We start from the raw sequence: 27,235 nt of genomic DNA on the forward strand, positions 1-27,235 counted from the left end.
ACAAGGTTTCAATTTTCAATTTAAACATGACATGAATTAGATGTAACAAGTTGTAACACTATTCATACATTTATTTTACTGTTTTATTAGATAATATAAGTTCGAGCTGCTTAAGTTGTCTGTTGCCCTAATTTACATTTTTATGATTAGGGGAAATCGCCAAATGTTGAACGGCTTATTTTTTCACCTATTGTTGAACGCCCATAAGAAATGCACCTGCGTTCAACAATAGGTGAAAATAATTAGCTGTTCAACATATGGGGATTTCCTATTTGATAATAAATAGATGTTTTCTTTTTATTATTGTACCGAATTGCGCGAGTTTGTCGACGATTTAATGGTTTGGTGTGATAAAGGATTATTGTATCTTGCACCAGAATCAGTAATCACGGTTGTAGCCTTTGAAACAATTGAGTTATTAACAAAATATAAAATCGATTAAGAGAAATCGATCAATACAGTTACGCCCCTATGAAACTAAGCGCGAGATATGTTTCCAAATTATTGAAATTGATTACTGAATTGAAAAATTAAGCCCCCAACATGTTATACAAGCCCGCAGTGTGAAAATAGTAAAAAAAAATACGATGCACCATTAAACCCATGCGTCAATATTTATGAAAGTGAGTAAGATTTACTCACCTGCGCCCTCCAAAAGTGTGTAAGATTTACTCACTTTGGGAAATAAAAAAGTGAGTAAGAATTACTTTAATTTTGACACTTCATTGTGTTACTCTTAAGTGAGTAACCGCACGGTTACTCAAAAGTGAGCTGTTCCACTTTCTTTCAAAGTGAGTCAAATTTGACTCACTTTTGAGTAGATTCAAAAATAAGCGTGTATAAGAACTTCTTCAGTTTACCATTGGAAGTTCTCTATGCCCGCCAATGCATGAGTATGTAGCTTTGGGGCAAGCACAATACACTATGTCCAGGAAGTCGAGAATGTTTCCCGCCTGAAAACATCCTAGATCAGACCGAGTATCGATCTCGCCATCTCCGATTTAGCAATCCAACGCCTTTGCATGCAAGGCTAACTGGAGATCTCGGAAATTCTCTTCTGGTATCGTTATCGAAGGTCACCAGCCCGAGCACACGAATTTTTTTTAGATATAAACTCGTGGTGGATGGCTAACATTGTCCTCTCTCAGGCCTTTTCCAATCATGTACTTCGTCTTTGACGTATTGATGATTGTCCGATCCGCCTTGATTCCCTCTTCAGTCTGATGTAGCTTTCTTCCATCTTCTTGAAGTTACGTTCCGTAATATCAATGTCGTCGGCGAAACCAAATTACTGAACGGACTTTGTGAAAATCGTACTACTCGTGTCAATCCCTACCCTTCGTCTTCATTCATTACATTTATTCAGACTAAGGCCGAAGTGGCCTGTGCGGTATATAAGAGTCTTCTCCATTCGTCTCGGACCATGGCTACACGTCGCCAACCAAGCAGTCTACGGAGGGTCCGCAAGGCATCTTCCACCTGATCGATCCACCTTGCCCGCTGCGCACCTCGCCTTCTTGTGCCCGTCGGATCGTTGTCGAGAACCATTTTCACCGGATTAATGTCCGACATTCTGGCTACGTGCCCGGCAGTCGTCCGATTTTCGCGGTGTGAACGATGGATGGTTCTCCCAACGGCTGATGCAACTCGTGGTTCATTCGCCTCCTCCACGTACCGTCCGCCATCTGCACCCCACCATAGATGGTACGCAGCACTTCCTTTCGAAAACTCCAAGTGCGCGTTGGTCCTCCACGAGCATCGTCCAGGTCTTATGTCCGCAGAGGACTACCGGTCTAATGAGCGTTTTGTAGATTGTCAGTTTGGTACGGCGGCGAACTCCATTCGATCGGAGCATCTTGCGGAGTCCAAAGTACGTACGATTTCCAACCACTATGCGTCTCCGAATTTCTCTGCTGGTATCATTTTTGGCAGTCACCAGTGAGCCCAAGTACACAAATTCTTCTACCACCTCGATTTCGTCACCACGGATGCAAACTCGCGGTGGGTGGTTCACATTGTCTTCTCTTGAACATCTTCCTATCATGTACTTCGTCTTCGGCGTGTTGATGACTAGTCCGATCCGCTTCCGGCTTCCTCCATCTTCTCAAAGTTACGTGCCATAATATCTATGTCGTCGGCGAAGCCAAATAGCTGGACGGACTTATTGAAAATTGTACCACTCGCGTTAATCCCTGCTCTTCGATGTTGAATAGCAGACACGAAAGACCATCACCTTGCCGTAACCCTCTGCGGGTTTCGAAGGGACTCGAGAATGCCCCTGAAACTCGAACTACGCACATCACCCGATCCATCGTCGCTTTGATCAACCGTGTCAGTTGATCCGGAAATCCGTGTTCGTGCATTAGCTGCCATAGCTGGTCCCGATCGATTGTATCATATGCGGCTTTGAAGTCGATAAATAGATGATGTGTGGGCACGTTGTATTCGCGGCATTTCTGCAATACCTGACGTATGGCGAACACCTGGTCCGTGGTGGAGCGTTCGCCCATAAAACCCGCCTGGTACTGCCCCACGAACTCCCTTGCAATTGGTGATAGTCGTAAGCATAAAATTTGGGAGAGTACCTTGTAGGCGGCGTTCAGCAATGTGATTGCGCGGTAGTTGCTACAATCCAGCTTATCGCCCTTTTTGTAGATGGGACACACGACACCTTCCATCCACTCCTGCGGCAGAACCTCATCCTCCCAAACCTTGGTAATCACCCAGTGCAGCGCTCTAGCCAGTGCTTCACCACCGTGTTTAAACAGCTCTCATGGTAGTTGGTCAACTCCAGGGGCTTTGTTGTTTTTCAGCCGGCCGATCTCCTCCTGGATTTCCTGGAGATTCGGAGCCGGAAGTCGCATGTCCTGCGCGCGTGCTCCTAGGTTCATTACCATACCGCCACCGTTGTCTGCCATATCGCCATTCAGGTGCTCTTCGTAGTGCTGCCGCCACCTTTGGATCACCTCACGCTCGTTCGTAAGAAGGTTCCCGTTTATGTCCTTACACATATCGGGCTGTGGCACGTGGCCCTTACGTGAACGGTTCAACTTCTCATAGAACTTTCGTGCGTTATTAGCGCGGTACAGTTCCTCCGTCTCTTGACGGTCTCGATCTTCCTGCTGGCGCTTTTTCCTCCGGAAAATCGAGTTTTGTCTGTTCCGCGCCCGTTTGTATCGTGCCTCGTTCGCCCTCGTGCGGTGTTGCAGCAATCTCGCCCATGCTGCATTCTTCTCCTCAACTAACTGCTCACATTCGCCGTCATACCAGTCGTTTCTCTGATCCGGAGCCACCGTGCCTAGTGCAGCGGTTGCGGTGCTTCCAATGGCGGATCGAATATCTATCCAGCCATCTTCAAGAGATGCTGAGCCTAGCTGCTATTCCGTTGGGAGTGCCACTTCCAGCTGCTGCGCGTAGTCTTGGGCTAGTCTACCGTCTTGTAGCCGCCCAATGTTAAGCCGCGGCGGACGACTCCGACGCGTGTTGATCACCGTCGAGAGTTTTGAGCGCAGACATACTGCGACGAGGTAGTGGTCGGATTCAATATTCGCACTGCGGTAAGTGCGTACGTTCGTGATGTCGGAGAAGAATTTACCGTCGATTAGAACGTGGTCGATTTGGTTTTCCGTTACTTGATTATGTGATTTCCATGTGGCCTTGTGGATATTCTTACGGGGGAAGAAAGTGCTTCGGACTACCATTCCGCGGGAGGCTGCAAAGTTTATGCATCGTTGGCCGTTGTCGTTCGATACGGTATGCAGACTATCCGGTCCGATGACCGGTCTATACATTTCCTCCCTTCCTACCTGAGCGTTCATGTCACCGATGACGATTTCGATGTCCCGCAGTGGGCATCCATCGTATGTCATCGAAAGCTGCGCATAGAACGCTTCTTTCTCGTCGTCGGATCTCCCTTCGTGTGGGCAGTGCTCGTTGATGATGCTATAGTTGAAGAAACGGCCTTTAATCCTCAGCTTGCATATCCTTGCGTTGATTGGCTGCCACCCAATCACGCGTTGGAGCATCTTTCCCAGCACTATGAAGCCGGTTCCCAGCTCGTTGGTGGTGCCACAGCTTTGGTAGAAGGTAGCCGCTCGATGCCCGCTTTTCCACACTTTCTGTCCTGTCCAGCAGATTTCCTGCAGCGCTACGACATCGAAGTTGCGGGGATGTAATTCATCGTAGATTATCCTGTCGCAACCTGCGAAGCCTAGCGACTTGCATTCTTTATTCGTCGCCTAGGTCTTTGCCGATTATATCGAGTCGCATTATCTCTTATATTGTTCGTAATTATCGGTTTTCCAGGCGAATTATTGGACCTGCGCAAACCTCCTGTCTCGTCGGAGAGCCGTCGTGTCAGGGCTGTTTAACGTCCCACCTAACACCAGGACTTGGGCTTGTGCGCTTTGAGCGGCACACGGTCGCTCTGGTGAGGCCTACTTGCGGATACATGCAGCTTTTTATAGGAATTTAACAGGGCCCACTGTCAAACCCCACCACATCCTAGGCAAGCCCCACAACTCGCAGATGGCCTGGAGAGGGATCGTCAAGCCCTTGGACATAGTCCCTGCTGCCCGAGACTACAGTACTAAGCGGCAAACTAACTGACCGAGATACTGTACTGTTGGTTGAACACGATCGCAGATCTCCGTAGAACTTGTCTTAGAGCTAAAAGAAGGTTGCGACGTGCTAGCACAGACGCAAAAAGAGTCGATATTCCTGAATTACGAGATACAATGTAGCAAGAGAGCCTGCTTTGAGCAGCTGTGCAGGATGGCCAATGACACCCCATGGGGGATGCATACAGAATAGTGATGGCTGGAAACACGCCATTCTTGCTGATCCAGATATGTTTAGGAGCTGCCTCCAACGATGCCTGGACGATGTAAACCTCCCAGACCGTTGGAAACGGCTGAAATAGGTGCTATTGCCGAGGCCCGGCAAACCACTGGGAGATCCTTCGGCATACAGAGCATTTTGCCTACTCGACACAGCTGGGAAGTTGCTAGAGAGGGTAATCCTGAATAGACTGTCGGGCTATACTGCCCATGATCGCATATTTGTAACATTTGCATTTTTGTCGATTTGAAGTTAAGCTTTGGAATCATCTCCAATTTGTTAATTCATTAAGCTGATTTAGTGAAATCTAAAAGTTTTTTTTTCTAGAAAACCCAAGTTGTTTTGCACTACCAAGTTGTTTTGTAACATTGAGCAAAGTGATCGCTTAACAGTAACGCTGGCAAATTCTGTCGCCAATACCGTGGGGGACCGAAATCCGTCCACCTCATGAGATATTAATAAATTAAGGGGGGTTAAAGGTAATTAATTTAAAAATAATTTATCTTATCCTGTTCAGATACTTGACAGTAAGCTTTTAGGGTTTCTATGGAAAGAAGGCTATGAAATTAAAACGACAAAATTTTAAAGCATATCGCCACCCACCAAACGCGGAGTTTCTGCCGCCATTTTGTTTTCGGGTTGAGCATAATTGCACCAAAAGTAACTGTGTTTTAATTGCTAATTACGAATCATTACATAAGATGAGCGAAATACAAATCGAAGTGATCGCTACTCAAGGTGCGTTTTGAACTATTTACAGTGGTAGTTTAGTCAATCGAACTGCTTCAATTCAAATATTCAGTTAATAAAAAGCTGTACGGATTTTGATCCTTTGATTCGAAATCCGTCCACGGTGGACGGAGTTCGATTCAGGAGTGTGGATTTTACTCGTTATTTTATCATGTATTTCGTAGTTTTCAATGAGTAAATATGAAACACTTCAAAAGTAGAAGCCTTCATGCTCTTGTGTCAATGAAAAATGTTTTATTTACATTCGATTCCTATTTTCTAATGACTTTTTCATATACTAAGGTGCTTAAGTGTACGGATTTCGATGCCCCACGGTATGCCATGTTCCTCGACAGAAAAAAATTGCTATCAATTTTCACCAGATAAACAAGTTATGTAAATAACGCTATGGAAGATTTAAACTGACAAAAGTTTATCTGTGTTTTTTGGCGAGTTTTAGAAAGTTAATTAATTTTCCATACTGATGCATATCAGAAACGTGAACGCTCCACTTCTCCCATGCCTACTTTTGTCGATTGTTACAAATATGCGATCATGGGCAGTATACGGAGTGTGCTGGTGGCTTATCTAGCAATCAGTATGGTTTCCGTAAAGGCCGTTCTAACATCGAAGCAATTCGATCGGTAACGGATACGGCCAAGGATGTTATCGATCATTCAGTAATTTGCGTTCGATCATTTAGTAGTTTGTCAAAAACTCATCCCAGAAGCTGAATTTCAAAATGTGTTGTATGGCGGACTTCTAGTGCAAGGACTGTTCTACAACTCTGCTTACTGGTTCGTTGTTTGAATTCCACTAATAACGGATTTATAGCTATAGTTTCAGTAACTTAGACTAAATAATAGCAAAATTGCAATCATTTAGTTCAAGTTACTGCAACTAGCGCTATAAGTCAGTTTTTATTTGAATTCTAACAACGAACCGTTTGGCAGAGTTGTAGAAAACCTTCGCACTAGAGGTCCGCCATACAACACATTTTAAAATTCAGCTTCTGGGATGAGTTATTGACAAACTACTAAATGATCGAACGCAAATTAATAAATGATCGATAACATCCTTGGATACGGCAAAGGTAGCGTGTGGTTTGAATAGGCGAGTTATTAGGTGCTGCTCATTTATTACACTTGATACAATGAATACGTTTAACAATGTTAGCTGAGCAGCTATAACTGACTCCCTGCATTGCTTGAGGGTTCCGGATTATCTGTACAGGATACTAAACATTTATTTTCACTTGAATATGGTGTTGATATACGACACCGACATCGGTCAGCAGTCGATATAAGTGTCAGCGGGTGTTCCACAGGGATCGATCCTCGGACCGGTTCTGTGGAATATCATGTATGACGGAGTATTACGCTTAAGTCTCCCGGCCGGTGTACAAATAGAAGCCTTCGCGGATGGCGTAATGCTAGAGGTGACGTGCGACACTCTCGTTGATGTCAAACTGATGGCTTCGTATGCGATTGGCAGAATAGAGGATTGCAGCAAGCGAGGGTAAGAGTAGGAACCAGCACAGTCAACTCCGTGAGGTCATTAAAGCATCTAGGTGTGATAATCAACGATAGGCTCAATTTCGCGAGCCACTTCGATTATGCATGCCAACGGGCATCATTGGCGATAACGTCTTTATCACGAATGATGTCCAACAGATCGGCAGTGCATAGTCAGGTGCGTTGGTTGATCGCGCGTGTAGCATTGTCTATCATCCTCTACGATGACCATCATGGGTCGTAGTACTAAATTTCAAGTTCAACGTGAAGAAACTTAACAGGGTACATCGGCTGATGTGTCTGCGGGTTGCAAGCGCATACCGCACCATATCTTACGAGGCGGTGTGCGTCATTGCTGGGATGATGCCGATAGACATACTTCTGGAGGAAGATGTGGAGTGCTTCAACGACAGGAACTCGGTGCAAGTGCGACGTGTCAAGAGAGCAGCTTCGTTGCAGTCAAAGGTCGTTAGACCCACGGACTGATTCTGAAAGTATCGAATTGGATTAGTAGGAAGCATGGTCAGGTCAACTTCCACCTATCACATGTCTTGTCTGAGCATGGCTGCTTTAAAAAGTTCCTGCATAGTTGAGGTAGAATCGGCAGAGCATGTGATGTTTGCATGCCCGCGATTCGATGTTGAACGCAATGCCGTGCTGCTTGTCAGAGGATGTGTCGGGAAGAGGTTATATGGAATGCGGTGAACACAGCGTCTCAACAGGTTATGTCAAAACTACAGCACTGGTGACGTCTTGAACAAAACCAGCAGCTGCAGTAGAGACTACTACTGTGATGCAGTGAATACCATGTTCACTCCGACAACAAAAACGTTGCGGGTGGGCTGCGGTGACCTTCGTATGTAGATACAGAGGTCATTGCGGTTACCGCGCGGTGCTTGTTGTCGGAGTGCTCGTCTCCTACGCGAGTTTAAGATACAGACCGATAGGTTACTATCATAGCTTGTGGTCGACGGGTTGTGAGGTTCCCACCCTTGAAGTCGATGTGTAATAACGTCGAGTGCGTGAGCGTTCTCAATAGTCCTCCCCTGATCTGCCGTAATCTGGCAAAAATGGTGTTAACGAGTAGTATTGATCATACTCTTTAATAGAAAAATCGAAAACATTCATGTTGTAAAATAGCGCATACGTCACTTTTTCAGATTACGGCAGGATGTATTGCCTAATTGCGGGCTTGGTGATACGGGCTGGCTAAAGAGTTTTGGTATTAGGGGGTCGGGTGAGCCCATCCTCACACTACCTGAGCTAACCTCCTCAGGTGTTTGTTTGAAGATTTCCGTTTACCCTTGCTCAAGAAAATAAAAATGCTTTGGAATTAGTGAATTTGGGTCGTTGTATTGTATAGAATGTGAAACACTACAAGCGGTTGCGAAGATGACTACCTCAGTTCATTGGACGATGGAAGCCAACAAGCCCCCACTTTTAGGGAAAGATTTCCATTCATTCAATAGTTAAATAATAATAAAGTCGGTGGTAAGGATAAAATTTGAGCTGAACTCATCAAGATTTGTTGACCACTTGTCCGCACAGACCGCAAGTCACAATGTAGGAAACATAACGGTACCGGAGGAGTAGAAAAAAACAGGCCCCACCTACAAGAAATATGTGAGCTCAAAAATAAATTTATCTAAAACTCGACTATGCATATGCACAACATGTTATAGATTTTTTTCGGAAAAGGTATTGAAGGGTAACCGTTCCCTTCGGTGGGGTTTGATCCTACGAAACCAATACGCTAGACAGGTGCTTCCCCTACTAAGCTACAAAGGACCTCCGTCGTCCTCCGCAGCTTAGCGGGTACTGATGGAATCAAATTCCTAGCACCGGGCACGTAGCCGAACTCCCGCAATACATTTTCAGAACTAACTCTCTCATATGTATTTTTGTACAATGCCAACCAAGTAGGATATGCTACTTTAGCCATAGAGTATTAGCCGTTTCAAATTTCAAGGTCGAATATAATTACGCCCATTTGAAAAAAGTTCATAGTATTTTCCTTGTGCCAAGTGTGCCCTACCAAATAACAATAGCTGGCACCAGCAGTGCTTATTCCATTATTTTTTAAACTATTCCAAAATGGTTTTAGAACCTGAAAAGATATTCTACAAAACATGCTTCAACGGATGTCTATTATCAATTAATTTCCATCTCCATTTTGTTCAACGAGTTAATAAATCACATTCAAACTTACCTTTGAAGAAAAATAGTCTCCCGGTTTCGACGGCACGAGACATCTTCTCTCGATTGAAAATTCTCTTATCGGCCAACCGAGCCAGTCCGCGCACTATTTTCCAATCGAACTCGGACAGATGCGGCAGAATGCTGTTGTCATCTTGTTTGCCACTCCTAGGCACCGGACTGGATGAACCATTCCCACGCGGCGCAAGGCTTGGCGACAGCCCTGCAAGAATATCTTTGTAATTCCGATCCAGCGCATCGTTGACATAGCTTGCCAGAACGGTTTCGAACTCCTCGAGCATGTTAATGTCTGCGGTCGCGCTGCTGGTGTTGCGGAAGGTACTGCTGCTGCTGCTGGTGGTGATGGCGGGAATTTCTCCAGGAGAACTACTTGAACTTAATTCAATTACGGTGGCTAGGGTGGTGTCATTAACTTGAACTTCATCGGTACTGTGTTCTGCTCTGGTCGCAGGGAGTGAGGTAACGGCAAGCAGCACTAAGCAAACCACACGATAACTGCATCGTAGAAGCAGCGTTCGCCTACTTGGCCTCCGTCTAGTTTCCATGGCTGTTTGGATGGAATGGAAGCTGCTTGTTGTGGCAATGGAAAAGCACCTTCAAATAGTTTGCTCAGACTTTGTGGTAATTTGGATTTATTTCGTCGGATGCTTGGTGAGTGAAACGTTTCAAGTCTCTACTAATGGCTCAATCGAAAGAGCCTGTGTAGGAAGCACATTGGTTGAATCGGTTTGTATTCCGTTCTCTTCATTCGGTATTGTGAGTCTATGCCAACGTCATCCGCCTAATATTTATTCTTACTTCGAACGTGTAATCTGAAATGGAATGAAGAAAGTATGTTGTAACATTTTCAATTCAAATCATATTTGATTATTTACGTAATAAAAAGAGATCGGCAATTCCTCAATCATGAACCTACTCAATGTTATATGATATGCCCTCCAGGAATTCCGATATATCGTTATGTCAGTAATAATTACTGCAAGTGAAAAAGACACGAATGCACATAATTCATATTTCAGTACCTCGGCTATTTATGCATTATTTCAACAATAGAACCTCCATATAATGGAAGCGTTACAACTCTGCTGAATCCCACGGCTACATGTGGTTGGTACTCTCATTTCATTCGAAATGCATGCATGATGTTTGACGTCGTACGTGATGGGAACAATCTACGGTAGTTTTTCATTCAACTCCAGCGTGCATTAAAAAGGAACAGACAGGTGCGGTGAAAAGGTAAGAGTGGATGAAACGGATAGATGCCTCATTATTATATCACATCTATTATTCCTCCTACATTTATTTCCTCTTTTAATATATTTTATGATATCAACATATTCGCATTTTTCAAGTATAATAGTTTATTTATCGTGATGATGTTATGTCCAACATGCTTCAATGCCGATATTTAAAAAAAAATCGTTTTTCATGAAAGATAATTTACCATTGACCATGAGGGAAGGCCAGGGACATTAGGAAGCTCGTGTCCTTGCGCGGCCATGCGAAGGCTCAAACAACAAGGATCAGGCAAGGAAGGCACTGGATAAAGTTTGTGGAGCTTAATATTTGCGGTGTACTTAAAGAAGCCGGATCTCTTCTATAACGAATACTACAGCAATCACGAGGACATCATTGCACTTACGCCGGTAGATCGCTTGAAGAATCAAATAGTGTTATACGATACTACCAACAGGATGGGTGTGTGCTGGATCCGTAAAAAAAAGCTGCGCCAACAAATAAATCATCGCTTATACAATCGTATTATGCATTCGACTTTAAAGATTGTGTAGAGTGTTCGGCAGCCTGGGGATTGTTTTTCCCCGTTTTCATTGACACCAGAGTCATCATAATGTACGCAATCGAAACAAAAACAAACGCAGAGACATCTTTTTTATCTTTTTGAAAATCTCCATAGCTCCGAATTGTCGACTACATACCTGTTAGCCCTCAGATCAATCATGTCAATCCTAGGCAAATTTGCGCAAATTCCGTTGCCCTGCTTCAGGAATTCATCCCAGGAGCTATTTGACTCAGGTACACAATCTGGAAATAGTAGAGATTGTCCGTTATCACATTTTTCAAACCCAAACCCGAATTATAAATTTCGTTCAAATCGGACCAAACCCGAACATTGGGTTGAAAACCGACTTTTACCCGACAATTTTTACATCCGGAAACCCATACCCGACCTAAATCCGAAATAATTAGAATATTTGATCGCGACCTGGACCCGAACAAAATTTGTTTCCATCAAATACAAATTAGATGTTTTTTGTTTCTCTCTCAAACAGAAAGGATGTAGGCCGAGCAAAGAACAAGTTCCAAAATAAACAAAAAAACATTCAGAAAAATATTCAGTATTTAAATTCTTAAACTCATACCCGACCCGAACTCAATATTTTTTTTACGTAGAATTACGTACTTCGGTAAGATAAGGGGGCCTATAGATGAGCGAAAGCACGGTTGGGTTCGTTTTTTCGACCGTGTACCAGGCGCATACACTGCAAAAAATATCTATATAAGACATATGTGTCGCCGTTAAAAAAAAATTTGCAATAGCTCCACCCTGATATAATCGAAATAGAACCACACATAAATTAAATAATTGCTAATCGAGACCACACGTATAGTTTATTTGGGTATATATTTTATTAGTAGTTCGCGTGGAGAATGGTTATGTGTGCGCTGATATACATCATAAGTTAAATCTATGGATTTTTGCCAATAAATATGTGTGGATTTTTAGTAGTGTATGACATCACACCCCTTAATGTTTTCATTGAAATCGTGACGTGAAATGACCGTTCGGAAACACGTTTGACAGTTTGTTTGGAGACGGAGGATTTATCTTCGCTCATCTGTCATTCCAAAATTATTTTTTGAATAATTAAATAGTTTAAAAGTCAAAAGATGTAGTTCATAGTACACAGATCATGTGTTTAAGTCGTGCTTGGTTTTCATAGTGAATAGTGTCAAGGTCGATCGTATTCAGCACCGTGAACGGTCTCAAAAAAAAAGTTTGTTCAAATATCGCATCTGTGTGTCATCAGCGACATAATTTAATTCAGCAGGTCGTAAAGTTTTTATGCTTGTATGAAGATTTTGTGGCTCAAAGATAATGTGGCGGCCATCTATTGGGTCAATGTGGGAAACGAGGGCGTGTTTGTATTATTATTTGTACGAACTTTCTTCTGGAAAGAGATTCTCTATTCATCCCGTGGATTTGATGAAATACAAACAATGATATAATCATGATCAAATCGAATGAATGAATGAATCAAATTGATAATAACAATAACAGAATTATACAGTGGCATGTCAAATGCTGGGTAAAGCGTACCATTGGTACTTCGCGTACCTGAAGGAATAAAATAGACCCCATCTCGCGGTCCTTAGCCTCTTACCCAGCAACTCCTATCCCTACCTCCCCGTGGTCCTGGCCGGGATACGAGCAACCTTATACATACTACCTAGCTTTAGCAGCATCTCCCACTCTATGAAGGAGTAGGGACTCCAGACTCCACTGTCTAGCGGCTGGGCCACCCCATTCATACAACCCAGTTCAATAATAGATAATACCCTAAAAGTAGGCAATTACCAAGGATTTTAACGCGCTGTAAGGGGAATGCATGATGCATGAAAAAACTAAAATTTTCAATAGTTTAGCGTTGATAATCAATAGTTTCAATACTACTGGCGAATTGGTGGAAAGTTTACGAATCGATTGATATATAAATCATTAAAATCCATTGAGAGATAAAGGACCTATTAATGTTACAAATCTTACATGATTTCGTGACGGTCCACTAAGGGGTAATTGGATCAAAATCCTGGCCAAAATTATATATCGTCGTTTTCTGGTAGGTTTTGCATCTATGACGCAAAAACATAGTAACAATCGATTTTCTAACAGTGTTACAGGTACAAATTCACCTACCAGTGTTAAAATACCTTTCTTGATATGTACAAAAATTAAATTATAAACTGATACAGAAGCGACAGCTCCATGAAAGTTCATTTGTTCACTTACTTTTGTCCTTGATTCGCGTGGGAAACGTGAAAAATGGAAAATCTCGCGTATCATTTGATAAGGGCCTATTACAGAAAGGTAAACATTAATCGATTCAAAACAAAACATTAGATTTTCAGCTTCTGTTTCACAAGTTTATTATATTTTAGCAGCGAAAGCTACCCAGAACGTACAATCATCACTGATTACTCACGCATAACAAAAGTCTGGCTATTGTTTTTGCACCCTTATGGGTCGTATTTCCTGTTTTGGTCCTATATACAATGTTGCCTAAAGTGGTTACTTCTCTTAAGACCAAGTAGACTGCTTATTCGAATTGTTTTTATTTAGCTTGAAGTGGCACTTACCCGTTTTATCCCCTACCCCATATTATTTCTTTGCTTCAACTTGTCTGCATAATATCAACTATGATGTATTTAAGTTATCGAGTTATCGAGATTTACATGTCTGTTGTCAATGCAATCGTCGAATTCAATACAATTGATATTTTGATTTTTCTTAACATTAATTAGTGGAAAGGAGACGAAAGATAACGGAGCATGTGCCATGCTTTGTAGAGATTTAAATGAGCAGCAGATGCCCCAAACTAACATAATTAATTAAGCGTTAGGTTACAAAATTGTATTAAAGTTTTTTTTAATAGGCTCTGTAACGCCCTACAGCATTTGAGCCTTCCAAATGAACGAAATAATAACAAAAAACAGAATATGTTACTATTGTATTAAATAGTTATCTGCGGAATTTTTTTGCCTATATACTGTTGAAAACAATGGCGGAAAATGTGAAAACAACCTATTTTGAAGTGACTCGCAAATTCGTTTGCGGACGAGTGCGGATGATCTTCAACCCGTAATAGAAAGATGAAAGCCTATATTTTCATGTGTGTACAATCCCGTAGCGGAATACGAGGGAGTACTTCTACTTTTTCAATAATGAAGTTTATTAAAAAATGTCAAAAACTCCATGTTATTTATGTTTATGAAAAAATATCCTAATGTTAAATATAATTCATTTCAGATCATGGAGGTCCTAGGGCAGTGCATAACTGATGTTTTGTGTACTATAAACCCAACATTATATGTGTTGTTTAGATTAGTCAACAGTGGTAACTGATCTTTGTCTTACGGCACGCTAAAAACCATCAAATTAACATGATTTTTAATAGGTTGTCATTAATACTAATAAGGAACAAACGTAAAAAATTCAATGACACATGATGGAGATAATATTGAAGAATATTCTACAAATGTAATACCATGCAAAAGTTCGAAAAACGAGAAAGGGTTTTTGGCCAGCCATTTGCTCTAGCTACTCCACCGTGGGTCTCCAGTTTTGAAATTCTCATTTGACACCCTGTATCTGAGTCTTCCCCTTAGACGTAGATTACGTCAAAAATGCATCTCAAACAAATGCAAATTTCTCAGCGAATAACGGTCCAGTTTTGGAAATTAATACACCGTTGGAAAGATAATTGTCTAAGCTTTAAAATGGGTATGCTGTTGAGCTTACACGGTTGATAAAAAATAGTCAAAAATGGGTAATTATTGAAAAAAAATGTGTTTTTTGTCTAAGTTGGACTATATCTAACAAGCAGGGCCGAGCAGTCTCAAGAGACCACCACCACAGTTTAGTTTGGGGTCTATACTATCTGCGGAACGAGAATCCAGCTGCGCATAGCTGCGGATGAGCGTCATTTTGGCACGAAGTCGAAAAAAAATGGATTTTTTTTGTTAATAACAATTATCGAGCACAAACAAAAAAAAATCGTACAAATCAAATACTGCTTTAAATGTGGAACTGTTAAATGTCAAATTTAGTCTTAAAAATGTTACCCACTTTATTATTATTTTTGTGAAAATGGGTAAAAACAAACCGAAAATTATCATTCCATATAGAAACTTGATCTACCTAACTGGACTAAAAAGTTTTCAATGGTATAACCTTGTTTATAATTCTCTGTTCATGTGCCATTTTACAATTTGTACCAACTATACTCAGGTATTTTTATTTTCCTAATAAATATTATCTACCTACTTGCATTAAAAAGAACGGGGGAAACATTGTTAAACAACATGATGATGATTTTGCTCTCGATGAAAATGTAGAAAATGAGTTGAATTGCTTGTCAATTTGATTTAGTTTTAAGAGAAAGTTAATAATTAAAATTTATTATGATAATTTATCAATAAAAATTATGTTTTATTTTGTACAAAGTAATGAAATTTATTTCTTATTTTTGTGATTTTTTGCAGCAGTGAACACGCATGTTGACAAAAAGAAGCGACTAAATTGATGCCGTATTTCTTTGTTTCGCGATGAGATAAATATATATTCAATGAGATGGAGATCGGAACAGCTCCTTTAAATTCATCCCTGCAGTATGAAAAATGGAGACAAATCATCAACTTTGTTAAAGATGTTGATATATGTTCAGTAGATCTGTTCACCATTTTCAAAAGTAATCTGCAAATCTCTCAACTTCATCGGGAGCACACGCATACTAGCCGATGTGCTCAAGGACCGTGGATTCGGCATCGTAGCGCTGCAGGAGGTTTGTTGGAAGACATCAATGGTGCGAACGTTTAGAGGTAATCATACCATCTACTAGAGCTGCTGCAACCCACACGAGCTGGGAACTGCTTTAATAGTGATTCGCATTCGCAGTGACGCATTCTACGCGCAGCTGGAACGTGAGTACGACAGCTTCCCAAGCCACATCATAGGAGATTTGAATGTTCAGGTTGGCCAAGAGGAGGAGTTTAGACCGACTATTGGAAAGTTCAGCGCTCACCGGCTGACGAACGAAAACGGCCTACGACTAATTGATTTCGCCGCCTCCAAGAATATGGCCATTCGCAGCATAGCCTCACGAATCGGTACACCTGGAGATCACCACTGCAGACAGAATCACAAATCGACCACGTTCTAATTGATGGACGGCACTTCTCCGACATTATCGACGTCAGGACATATCGTGGCGCTTATATCGACTCTGACCACTATCTGGTGATCGTTAAACTGCGGAAGGAAGGGGTTATATGCTCTATCTACAAGAAAGGCGACAAGCTGCAGTGTGAGAACTTTCGAGCAATCACCATCCTTAATGCCGCCTACAAAGTGATATCCCAGATCATCTTCCGACGTCTGTCACCATTAGTGATTGAGTTCGTGGAAGTTATCAAGCCGGCTTCGTTGACGGCCGCTCGACAACAGACCAGAACTTTACTGTACGGGAAATCCTTCAAAAATGCCGTGAATACCAGGTCCAAACGCACCATCTGTTCGTTGATTTCAAGGCGACATACGACAGCATAGATCGCGTAAAGCTATGGAAAATTGTGGACGAGAACAGCTTTCCTGGGAACCTTACCAGACTGATCAAAGCAACGGTGGATGGTGTGCCAAACAATGCGAAGATTTCGGGCGAACACTCCAGCTCGTTCGAATCACGCCGGGGATGAAGGAAAGGTAATGGACTTTCGTGCCTGTTGTTCAACATCACGTTAGAAGGTGTCATGCGGAGAGCCGGGTGTAACAGCCGGGTACGATTTTCAACAGATCCAGTCAATTTATTTGTTTCGCGGATTACATGGACATTACCAGCCGAACATCTGCAAAGGTGGTAGAACTGTACACCCGCCTGAAACGTGAAGCATCAAAAGTTGAACTGGTGGTGAATGCATCGAAAACAAAGTACATGCTAGTGGGCGGAACCGAGCGCGACATGGCCTCATGGGAAGCAGTGCTACGATAGACGGGGAAACCTTCGAGGTGGTCGAGGAATTCGTCTACCTTGGATCCTTGCTAACGGCTGATAACAATATTAGTCGTAAAATACGAAGGCGCATCATCTGTGGAAGTCGGGCCTACTAAGGGCTCCAGAAGAAACTGCGGTCAAAAAAGATTCGCCACCGAACCAATTGTGTCATATACAAGACGCTGATAAGACCGGTTGTCCTCTACGGACATGAAACATGGACTTGAAAGCACTCGAAGTTTTCTAGAGACGGGTGCTTAGGACCATCTTTGGCGTTGTGCAAGAAGACGGTGTGTGGCGGCGAAGAATGAACCACGAGCTCGCCCAGCTCAACGGCGAACCCAGTATCCAGAAGGTAGCTAAAGCCGGAAGGGTACGATGGGCAGGGCATGTTGCAAGAATACCGGACATCAACCCTGCAAAGATGGTGTTCGCTTCCGATCCAGCAGGTACGAGACGGCGTGGAGCGCAGCGAGTGAGGCGGGTAGACCAGGTGCAAAACGACTTGGCGAGCGTGGGGCGCATTCCAGGATGGAGAGATGCGGCCTCGAACCGTGTATTGTAGCGTCAAATTGTTGTCAGTGTTATCTGTTTAGATGTTAACTAAATAAATAAAATGAATGTCCCCGGCAACAACCCCCTCAAAGTCGTGTTGCATGGCCTTCATGACGTGGATGGAAAGCAACTGAAGGAAGCCCTGGAGTTGGGGATACACGCCCAAACTGACCAGCTAAAACACTGGTTTGAACAATTGAACAACTTGCAAAATGTCAGACAGGCCACCATCAGATAAAGTTCAGGCTAAGATCAAGTGTATAACACGCAACAATACCTACGCTTCATAACTACTAGAGATACAGAAGGCTATCCAAGGCATAACATCAAACAAAGCTTCAGAGTTCGATCACATATCGGCCGAGATAATCAAACCTGACCCCATAACATCCGATCAACAGTTGCATCGTTTATTTCATAAGATCTGAGACATCGTAACTTTTCCAGTCGACTGGATGCAGTGCTCTTAGTGAAGGTGCCAAGAATGTTATACGATAAAGTGCAAGTTATTATGTCATTGTGTATCGTTTCTAAAGTTCTATTCTTATATAGGATCACTTTCCTAATCCTAATTCTGGAGAAAGTTGATGCGCTTTTCCGGTGCTAGAATACCGTATTTACTTTATTCCGTATCATTCTAGAGCAGGTCAGCGAATTCCGAAAGTTTTTCTATTTGGCTACAAAAATACTTCAATCATCTCAATATGTACGTAGCCCTAAAACGCAGGGAGGGTTCCTACTGCTAAACTTCATCGCATGACTCCTATGTGCATCCCACCAAAAACAAAACAACGGGAAGAAATTCGATTTGTTTCTTATTTTTATGATTTTTTCAGAAGTTAACACGCATGTTAGTAAACATAATTACCGAGATTGGTGATGTCTTTCGTTATTTTGCTATGAGATGAATATATGTTCTGTGTTCAATGGGAACGGTTTTCCTATGTACCTGAGAAAGTCGTCTCAAAGGTGTGGACATTTTCCATAGCTACTACTGCTTCTTGATGTAATCGATCATTGACCATGGTCCAAAATGGAATAGTCTATTAACATGAACCACCACACAACAATTTGATATGCAGATTAACCCTCTCTTTCTCATGCCTTCTTTCAATGATTTCAATAGGAAGGAATCATCTTTGGAAAAAATGCTAGAACAAAAGTTATTTGGCATAGCTAAAATTAGTGGAAAACGAAAAAAAAAAGTTTTTGATAGGAAGTTAGTTACTTGATTGTTTTCAATAGTTTCACTATTTTTACTCAAAATTGATTATATTTGCAGTCTAATGAAACCATAAAGTTGTGCCAAATACTGCTTTTTGTTGTTGAAATAATTTGATGAATGTTGGAAGGTGCAAAATGGATGATGGAGCTCTAGCTACCATGGGAAGGAAAGGGTTAAGTTCAACAACTTTGCCGAGCTCGATATCATCGTAAGAGCCGTACACTAATTACATAAGCATTTTTCTGGGTTTATCAACCCCCTTCCCCCATGTAATATTTTCCCCATACAAATCATTTTTTATTTATATGGAGCGTAAGAAAGTAAGCGCTAACGTAATTAGTGTACGACCCCCTTGTTGTCAGCAAATCCAAATCACCATGTGCACAAAATGGAGAACTCTTGTAGGTACCACGGATTTTTTTGTTTTGGGATTTAACCCACGATCTCCTGCTTATAAGGAAGAAGCGGTAGTCACTAGACCATCGAGCTCAGCTAATGAATATAAAAGTTTAGTCACCTATCAACATGAGATTAGTCAATTACAATATGTACAAACAACGACAAATTTATCTGTGGGGTTTAAGTAAATTTCTTTAAGCGCGTGTTTATAGATTTACACCCCAGCGTGCCAATCGCAGCACAGCAGCACAGCATGACTCAGCATCTTCTGGTCCCCTGTGCTTAAGGTCACTCCTGATGGAATCCAAGATTAATAGTGCTCGCGTTTTCGGGGGCACACCACTCGATACGGAAGCAACGCACAACTGTCATTTTTATTATTTCACGCATGCTGCGACGCAGCAAAGCTAAATCAACAAAAATGACAGTTGTGCGCCGCCTCTGAATCGAGGGATGTGCCCCCGAAAACGCGAGCACTTTGGAACTTGGATTCCGTCAGGAGTGACCTTAAACGATTGTTTTTGCTATTTGCACTTATGTAAAGTATCGTTTCGTAAATCAGCCCAGGATCTATTTGAATGTATTTAACGCATCGCCATCATAGAATAGATCATAAGCGGAAAGTCAGTTGTTTTTGCGAAGCAATCTGACTTCTGTGAGCAAAAAAAAAAAAGAAAACAGAAATGCTCATTATTGATATTGATGTTATTCTTTTACCACAATGTAGTATTTCCATAATAAATTTTGTTGCCAGCATCAAATCGTTTAGCCACATCGATATTCCCGTGATATTGTTTATCATATCATTAGATTCTTGCACGACCGTCTTGTCAACCAGTGATCTCTGCGATCGACTGAAAAGTTTGAATCTATGTGAAAAGTAATTGGTTGAAAATCAGCCTTAAATTCACAGTGAATCAACTTTTGGCTATCATATATAGATGTTCGACATTTAATCGCTTGAAAATTGACCACAACCTGTCATATAGTGAAGCTCGTTCAGAATTCCGTTGGGCAAATGGAAACACATCCTATGCTATCGTGACCCAACATAACACGCGGCCCGAAGAAAGTGACAAAGATCGTATGATCAAATCTCTTCAAGATCAGATTGTGAACCTTACTAAAGTAATCACGGAACTACAGGCACAAATAGCGTCTGTCGGACAACAAGGAAGTATCTGCAAGCACCCCAACACGAAAGTGACAAACTTCTTCTCCCAACCTAAACCACAAGCCTAAACTGTTACATCGAACTAACACGCTCGAGTTCTTACGACGAACTTCAAATCAACAGCCAAAATCACCGCAAACAATCACAATCAAATTATGATCGCAACATCGAAGGCAATACGGACAGTATGGATTACGAAAACACTCGAGGCTACAAGGAAACAAAAAGAACGGCGGCACAGACTCCCCTGATAGAAAAAAATGTCCAACCGCCGAAAACATCTCTCAATCGGAGCAGTCGTTAGGAATGGAAACACGTAATAGGAGAAAATGATGAATAATACACCCCCAAGCATAGATTTACGACCTGGCAAAACCATGAACAAGAAAAGGACATCAAATATCTTCTTCTTCTTCTTCTTCTTATTGGCATTACATCCCCACACTGGGACAGAGCCGCTTCACAGCTTAGTGTTCATTATTCACTTCCACAGTTATTAACTGCAAGGTTTCTAAGCCAAGTTACCATTTTTGCATTCGTACATCATGAGGCTAACACGATGATACTTTTATGCCCAGGGAAGTCGAGACAATTTCCAATCCGAAAATTGCCTAGACCGGCACCGGGAATCGAACCCAGCCACCCTCAGCATGGTCTTGCTTTGTAGCCGCGCATCTTACCGCACGGCTAAGGAGGACATCAAATATGCATACCGCAATTAAGTACATTTCTACAAACACTAGTACCACTAGTACCATCTACATCCAGACAATACGGACATCAGAAATAACTCTGTCAGCAACCGCGATCTCCAACCGCTCCCATCAGAAGTTCTCTCGAACTGTATATTATACGATAAATTTCGCCTCCAGAGTATTCCATCAAACAAGAACACTATTAGCAGAAATAAGACAATCAAAATGCCACTCTATGCGGTCAAATTCCACCAAAACGAGTATTCATGGAACTATACGTAAACTACGGATACATCACGACATCAACTTAAATATTTATCTCGTATTGCAACATGTGATTGAAGAAAACACCACAGATGATCGTTCTGATTCGCCAAGCGCGAGGCTTACCGCGTCGGCCCTGACCAGAGATGCTCCGGGCTGTCTCGATGAACCTCTGGCGGCAGCCGTCGCTGCCCGCCTAGACACACAGGCAAGTACCCCGTATTCAAATATTTGAAACAGGAGCCATCTGTCTTTTGCTGCCATTATAGATCCCACATGCAGGACGAACTACTCCAAGAGAAATCACGCTCTAGCCGCAATACATCGGACTAACATGGGGAGGAAAAAGCGAAAGAGACATTTTTTCTCCCGGGTCACCACACAAGGGAACAAGCATCGTGAGATATCAAAAACGCTCTCCAGTAACATTTCTTGGCGTTCGGTCAAATACTCACGCACCTGCGATTCACAACAGATTCACACAGACGGCATAGACACATCTATTAGCAGCTACAATCTTCTGCCACTACCGACAGAGACACTCTCGAATTCTGATGTGTACGACAAATTTCGGAACTCAAAATCTCTACCTGAAACCAGCATACTCTTCGGAGAAGATATACAAAGCACATAAAATCTAGGTCTAGCCGCTCCCTTTTTGATTCGCCAAGCGCGAGGCCTACCGCGTCGGCCCTGACCAGAGATGTTCCGGGCTTGCTCGATGAGCCTCTGGTGGCAGCCGACGCGGCTTGCCTAATCTCACAGGCAAGTATACGTAATTCTAATATGCGAAACAGTACCCCGTTGTCCTCTACATCCATTACAGATATCACATCTGCATCATATATTAGGGATCAATCGAATACTCCAGAGCCACGAGATTTTGAATCCAATCACGGGAACACGGACGACTGCCACCAAATTCTTGCTCTGCAGTGGAACATACGCAGTTTTTGGGCGAATCAAAATGAATTCACCCAGCTTGTGTTCAAAAACTTCCCCATAGCATTATGTTTGCAAAAACTAATGGCAGACAGTGTTGAGAACTATTTGAAAAGGCGATATTCATGGAAACTAGCACATCGTGGTGTACGCAATGGAAAAGGAGCAGCCGGTGTTGGAATCCTGAAAGAAGTACCTCACAGATTCATCGATACCAACAAAATAATTCCTATATGTGCTGCAAGGATTTTCAACCCGTATAACGTGACAATAGCATCGGTTTATTTCCCGCATACGGCCAAAGATGATGACATTATATGTGCTATGGACAACTTTCTCAAAACAACCGAATCGCCGTTTATAATCGCTGGTGACATGAACGCCTCTCACGAAACTTGTAGTAGCTCTAAGTCAACGAAGATAGGAAGAAAGATACTGTCATGGGTAGCTCAAAATCAAATGATCGTTTTAAATGGTGGCTCCCCAACTTATTTATATGAAGCAAGTGGCTCACTTTCTGCTATTGATGTACAGTTGCTTCGCCTAATTTCTCTCCCAAGTTGATCTGGCAAGCTGCAGACGACACAATGGGAAGCGACCACATTCCGATATGTCTAAAAACAAATGAGCCACAGATAAGATTTGAACTTCCCAAACGGTGGTTGTACAAGGACGCAAATTGGAACGAATTCGCACGAGAATGCGAAAAGCAAATGACCACGGACTTCGAAAGCGCAGCAGAAGCCCTTGAAAGTTTACATCGTGCAGCGCTGTCAACAATACCACGGACATCGGGGAAACTAAATGGAAAGACCGCGATCTGGTGGACAGACAAGGTCAAACAAGTCGTGAAAGCTCGTCGCAAGGCACTACGGTCTCTAAAGCGAAAAAGCATTGAAGATCCTGAAAGAGAATTGGCTCTCCATAACTTCCAACAGGCTAGAAGTGAAGCTCGAAAAACTATTACGCAGGCCAAACGAGATGCTTGGGAGAATTTCTGTGAATGTTTCGTACCGACAACAGGATCAGACCAAATCTGGGAAAACTTCAACCGACTTTGTGGAAAAAACCAATCAGTAACAAAAGTTTCATCATAAATAACGAGCATGTTACGAGTCCAGAAACAATCGCTGAGCATTTCGCCGATATATTTGAGAAAAATTCTTCAGAAACCACGGGCAATCAGCAAAACAACTGTACAACAGGAGATGACGTGGTTATCGAAAACGATGACACTGGTCTCGCTGAAATATGCTCCATGGACAGTCATTATACTCTACCGGAATTATTGAATGCAATCGAATCAACAAAAGGACACTCAACCGGAAAGGATCTCGTAGGATATTCGATGATTAAGAAACTACCGCCATCTGGAAAACTAGCAATGCTGACACAATTCAACAAAGTATGGGCTGAGGGACGTTTTCCAAGCCGTTGGAAAGATGGTATCGTAGTGCCTATTTTAAAACCTGGAGAAAAGCAAGAATATATCACTAGCTACCGACCTATCACGCTTCTCAGCTGTATCGGCAAAATCAGTGTTTTGACCTGCGATTTATTATGCCGATTAATCGGGGAATAAGTTGCTTTGAAGTCATTCGATAACGGACGAAATTGGTCGATTAATTAGTTATTTAAAGCTGTTTAGATCAGATAGTCACAATTAAATCGGCCGATGAATCATGTGTTCAGTATCTCGATGCGTCAGTAGTTGAAATCGATGTACTGGAAGTAACCAAATTGATGTACTAGTAGGTTGTCTATGAAACCTTGAAAATCAATGGAATATGGCGACTAATTGGGTGATGCATGGAGTATTAATGGGTTGATACAGAAATAGTCAGTATAGTTAACCAAATCAACTGTTTAATCAACGAATAACTTTTAATAAAGGTCGAAACAATTATTTACTCTTAATTCTTTCGCTTCAAAGGTGAATATTCCGGGGATTCGATTTCTTCATCTGTTTCTTCTGAGCGTGCCCTCTTTCCGGAAAGCGGAGGGTAGACGTGTTTGGATGCCGGTACATTTTCCTTTTCTTCGAAATCATCGAAGTCATCGCTGGTTTCTTCACTTGATGTGTGTTTATATAGAACGTTGGATACGCTTTTGGTATCGCCGCTGGAGCCGTCCTTGAGTTTGATCTTGAATACGCTCACGGGTGGGGAGTTGGAGCTCATTTTAGATTGGGAATCTTTCAACGAGTTTCCAGTGGAGTTGGAGGAACTGCCCTGCTGATCTTGGTTGGACACATTCTTGGATGTTTGCTTAGAACTTCCCTGGTGCTCTAAGTTCGAGATTCCTGTATTCTTATGGTCACGCTGAATGCCACTCATGGTACTGCGCAGGGTGGTGCACTTGGATGTGCTCTGGTGATCACAGTCAGTTTTGGACCTTCCAGTGGAGTTATCCTTCGGGTTACTCTTGGAGATTTTTTTCTCGTTCCTGCGGCGTTGCGCATACACTCGATTTTTGGCTTGGGCCACCATTGCAGTGAAGGCTTTATCGGCGGTGTTGGTGATATTACCTATGGAAAAAAACATATTTCAAAACAACTAAAGTAAGTTAAAGAATTACAAACTTACTTATGATATGTCTTATAAAGTTTATTTGACGTATCTCTTCAGCCAAATGGAAGCCGCTGGTCACTTCGTCCGTCAGAATAGCACGCAACCAGTCCTCCTTATGCGCACTGCTGAGTGCGTATGCGATCTCCCGCTTCAGATTTTCGTTGTTTTCGGAGTCGTCAAAGTTCCTTGTCATGTCACCAACATCGTCTCGTGTTTTAAGCGGAAAAGCCCGCTTATCCGGCAGAATCATGTACGTCTTTAGATGATCCTTCACCTCTTCAATTCCATCAAAACATTTGGCCAACAATTCGCGGCTGGTACGCTGGTGTGCAAGAATGTCTCTGTTTTGCTGTTCAACTGAAAACAAAAAAATATTTGTTTTTGTTTTTGTTGAAAATTATTAAAAACTCACCTTTTGTAATGAGAGCATGGATGCGCTCGAACTGTTTTCATAGTAATTTTTATACAAGCTTCAAATTGCTTGTGCTCAATTGAATTACATTCAAATTATTTAAATATTTAGGACGATTATTAAAATAACAAATGTCATCGTTTAAGTATATATATATATATATATATAGGGTACCAAAAAAATCAAATTTAAATCACTCTAGTGCACACGCACCCACGAAGAGTTGCTGTCATCTAATGTCGCTCCAGCCATTTGGGGTCACATACTATCAACAATAGATTATCTTCCACTCCCTGATTAATTCCATTTTCGCGTTATATGAGCTTTATCAAGCTTATTTTCAGTACTCACAGCTTTTTTATACAGTTTTATTTTAGTCCAGCGGTGGTCAACCCGGGGTACATGTACCCCTGGGGGTATCTTCTCTGGCCCCAGGGGTACCTCGGACAAAGATGCGTAATGGCGGATTTGTTAAAATTCAAATAAAAACTGATTGATGAGCTTATTATAATTGAGTATTTTATTTATTCTTTAATTTTCTATTGTACATATTTTGCATCAGTATAACAATCAGTATATTGCCATTGAATCCTTTCAAAAAGTCTCCTTTTATAAGCCTCGGAAGCCTCCTTTCAAAAGGCCCCGAAACTTCTTTTCAAGAGGCTCGGAAGCCTCCTTTCAAGAGGTTCGGAAGCTTCCTTTCAAAAAGCCCCGAAACTTTTTTTTTTCAAGAGGCTTGGTAGCCTTCTTTAAATAGCCTGGAAAGCCTACTTTTAAGAGGCTCCGAAGCCTCCTTTCAACAGGTGCGGAAGCCTCCTTTCAAAAGACCCCGAAACTTCTTTTCAATAGGCTTGGTAGCTTCCTTTCAAGAGACTGGAAAGCCTCCCTTCAATAGTCTCGGAAGCTTCCTTTCAATAGGCTCGGAAGTCTCTGAATGTAAAAACTCAAAGGGGTACCTCTTGAGAAAACCGTTGGGGACCGCTGTTTTAGTCGATAAAGACCTTCAGCGTCAATGATACAATGAGTTAACCTCACGAAAAAAATCACAAAAAATCAAAGAAAATTCAGATGATATTTAAAAAGCTGGAACAGTTAACCGAGAAATTAACAACATGAAAAAAAACCTGGGTGTATAATGTATATGTAGCTTAGAAGAGTAGCTCCATAAGGCCTTGCGAGCAAAGGCGTGGGATTGCTAATCACTAGAAGGCGAGTCTGGTTCTCGATCTAGTCTAAGATGTGTTCCGGTGGGAAACATACTTGGCTCCTCAAAAAGCAGGATGAGCTCCAGTTGAAATGTGAAGCCCATCAAAGGAAAAAAGAGCCCGAAGACGAGTGTTTGAATCTCTATTTCAAACCCTTCTTCAGTGTCGTAATTCATCGAATTGTTTCACGTGAATTTTAACAAATTTTGATACAATAAATTATTCAATCAACTCAGCGCTGCATCCAGCTCCAAAGCAAATCCAGCAAATATCATGAATACAAACAAGTTAATATGCAACTAGCTATCACTTATGAATACGTAATCAAGGGATGATAATTAATAATCCTTGCAAAGTTGTTTTATTAATATTATTGTTTTTAATTCCACTTCCATTTAATGCGGCTCAGATGAAACTCCAAAGGGATACGTGCCAGCTTTTGAACACTTTTTATGCACAAATCAGTGTTCAATGTTGAAAACATGACCGTGTTGAACCTTCGAGTTTTATTGGCAATCATCACTGGCAATTATTATCAATGCAGTCGTAACACCATTATGCATTTTATATTAGTTATAAAAGCATTAACAATATTGGAAAGTTTATCCTGTGTAGTTCAGAACAGATCAAATGAAATTGGCGAGATCAGGCTTTAAAATTTATGAAGTAGGAAATTCGTTCCATTCTTATAAAGATGATTCTTTCGGC

General features: G+C 41.9%; 2 protein-coding genes across 3 annotated transcripts in view; both read right to left on the reverse strand.

Moving 5' to 3' along the window:
• Window positions 1-27,235, reverse strand: part of LOC134225346 (uncharacterized) — a 231,547-nt gene that overhangs the window by 18,268 nt on the left and 186,044 nt on the right. The window contains exons 1-2 of one of the 2 annotated variants that reach the window (XM_062705347.1): window positions 11,237-11,258; window positions 9,292-10,111 (exon numbers count right to left, since the gene is read on the reverse strand). In XM_062705347.1, coding sequence (XP_062561331.1) covers window positions 9,292-9,844 — 553 coding nt within the window. In that variant the 5' untranslated portion in view covers window positions 9,845-10,111; window positions 11,237-11,258. Of the gene's footprint in view, window positions 1-9,291; window positions 10,112-11,236; window positions 11,259-27,235 lie in introns of those variants that run through there. The other variant, XM_062705341.1, reaches the window with a different exon arrangement.
• LOC134208389 (uncharacterized) lies at window positions 24,243-25,344 on the reverse strand. Its single transcript, XM_062684377.1, has 2 exons — window positions 24,926-25,344; window positions 24,243-24,867 (listed from the first exon to the last, which is right to left on the reverse strand). Exons 1-2 carry the CDS (start codon window positions 25,158-25,160, stop codon window positions 24,254-24,256), a joined length of 849 nt encoding a protein of 282 aa, XP_062540361.1. The 5' UTR covers window positions 25,161-25,344; the 3' UTR covers window positions 24,243-24,253.

This window comes from Armigeres subalbatus, chromosome 1 (genome assembly GCF_024139115.2).
Source record: "Armigeres subalbatus isolate Guangzhou_Male chromosome 1, GZ_Asu_2, whole genome shotgun sequence".
NCBI lineage: Eukaryota > Metazoa > Arthropoda > Insecta > Diptera > Culicidae > Armigeres > Armigeres subalbatus.

Excerpts from the sequence above, each read along its gene's own strand:
- LOC134208389 (XM_062684377.1), bottom strand. The coding sequence starts at position 25,160 with ATGATTCTGCCGGATAAGCGGGCTTTTCCGCTTAAAACACGAGACGAT. Across the intron at positions 24,868-24,925 it reads CTTTATAAGACATATCATAA|GTAATATCACCAACACCGCC; the intron begins GTAAGTTTGTAA and ends TTTTTTCCATAG.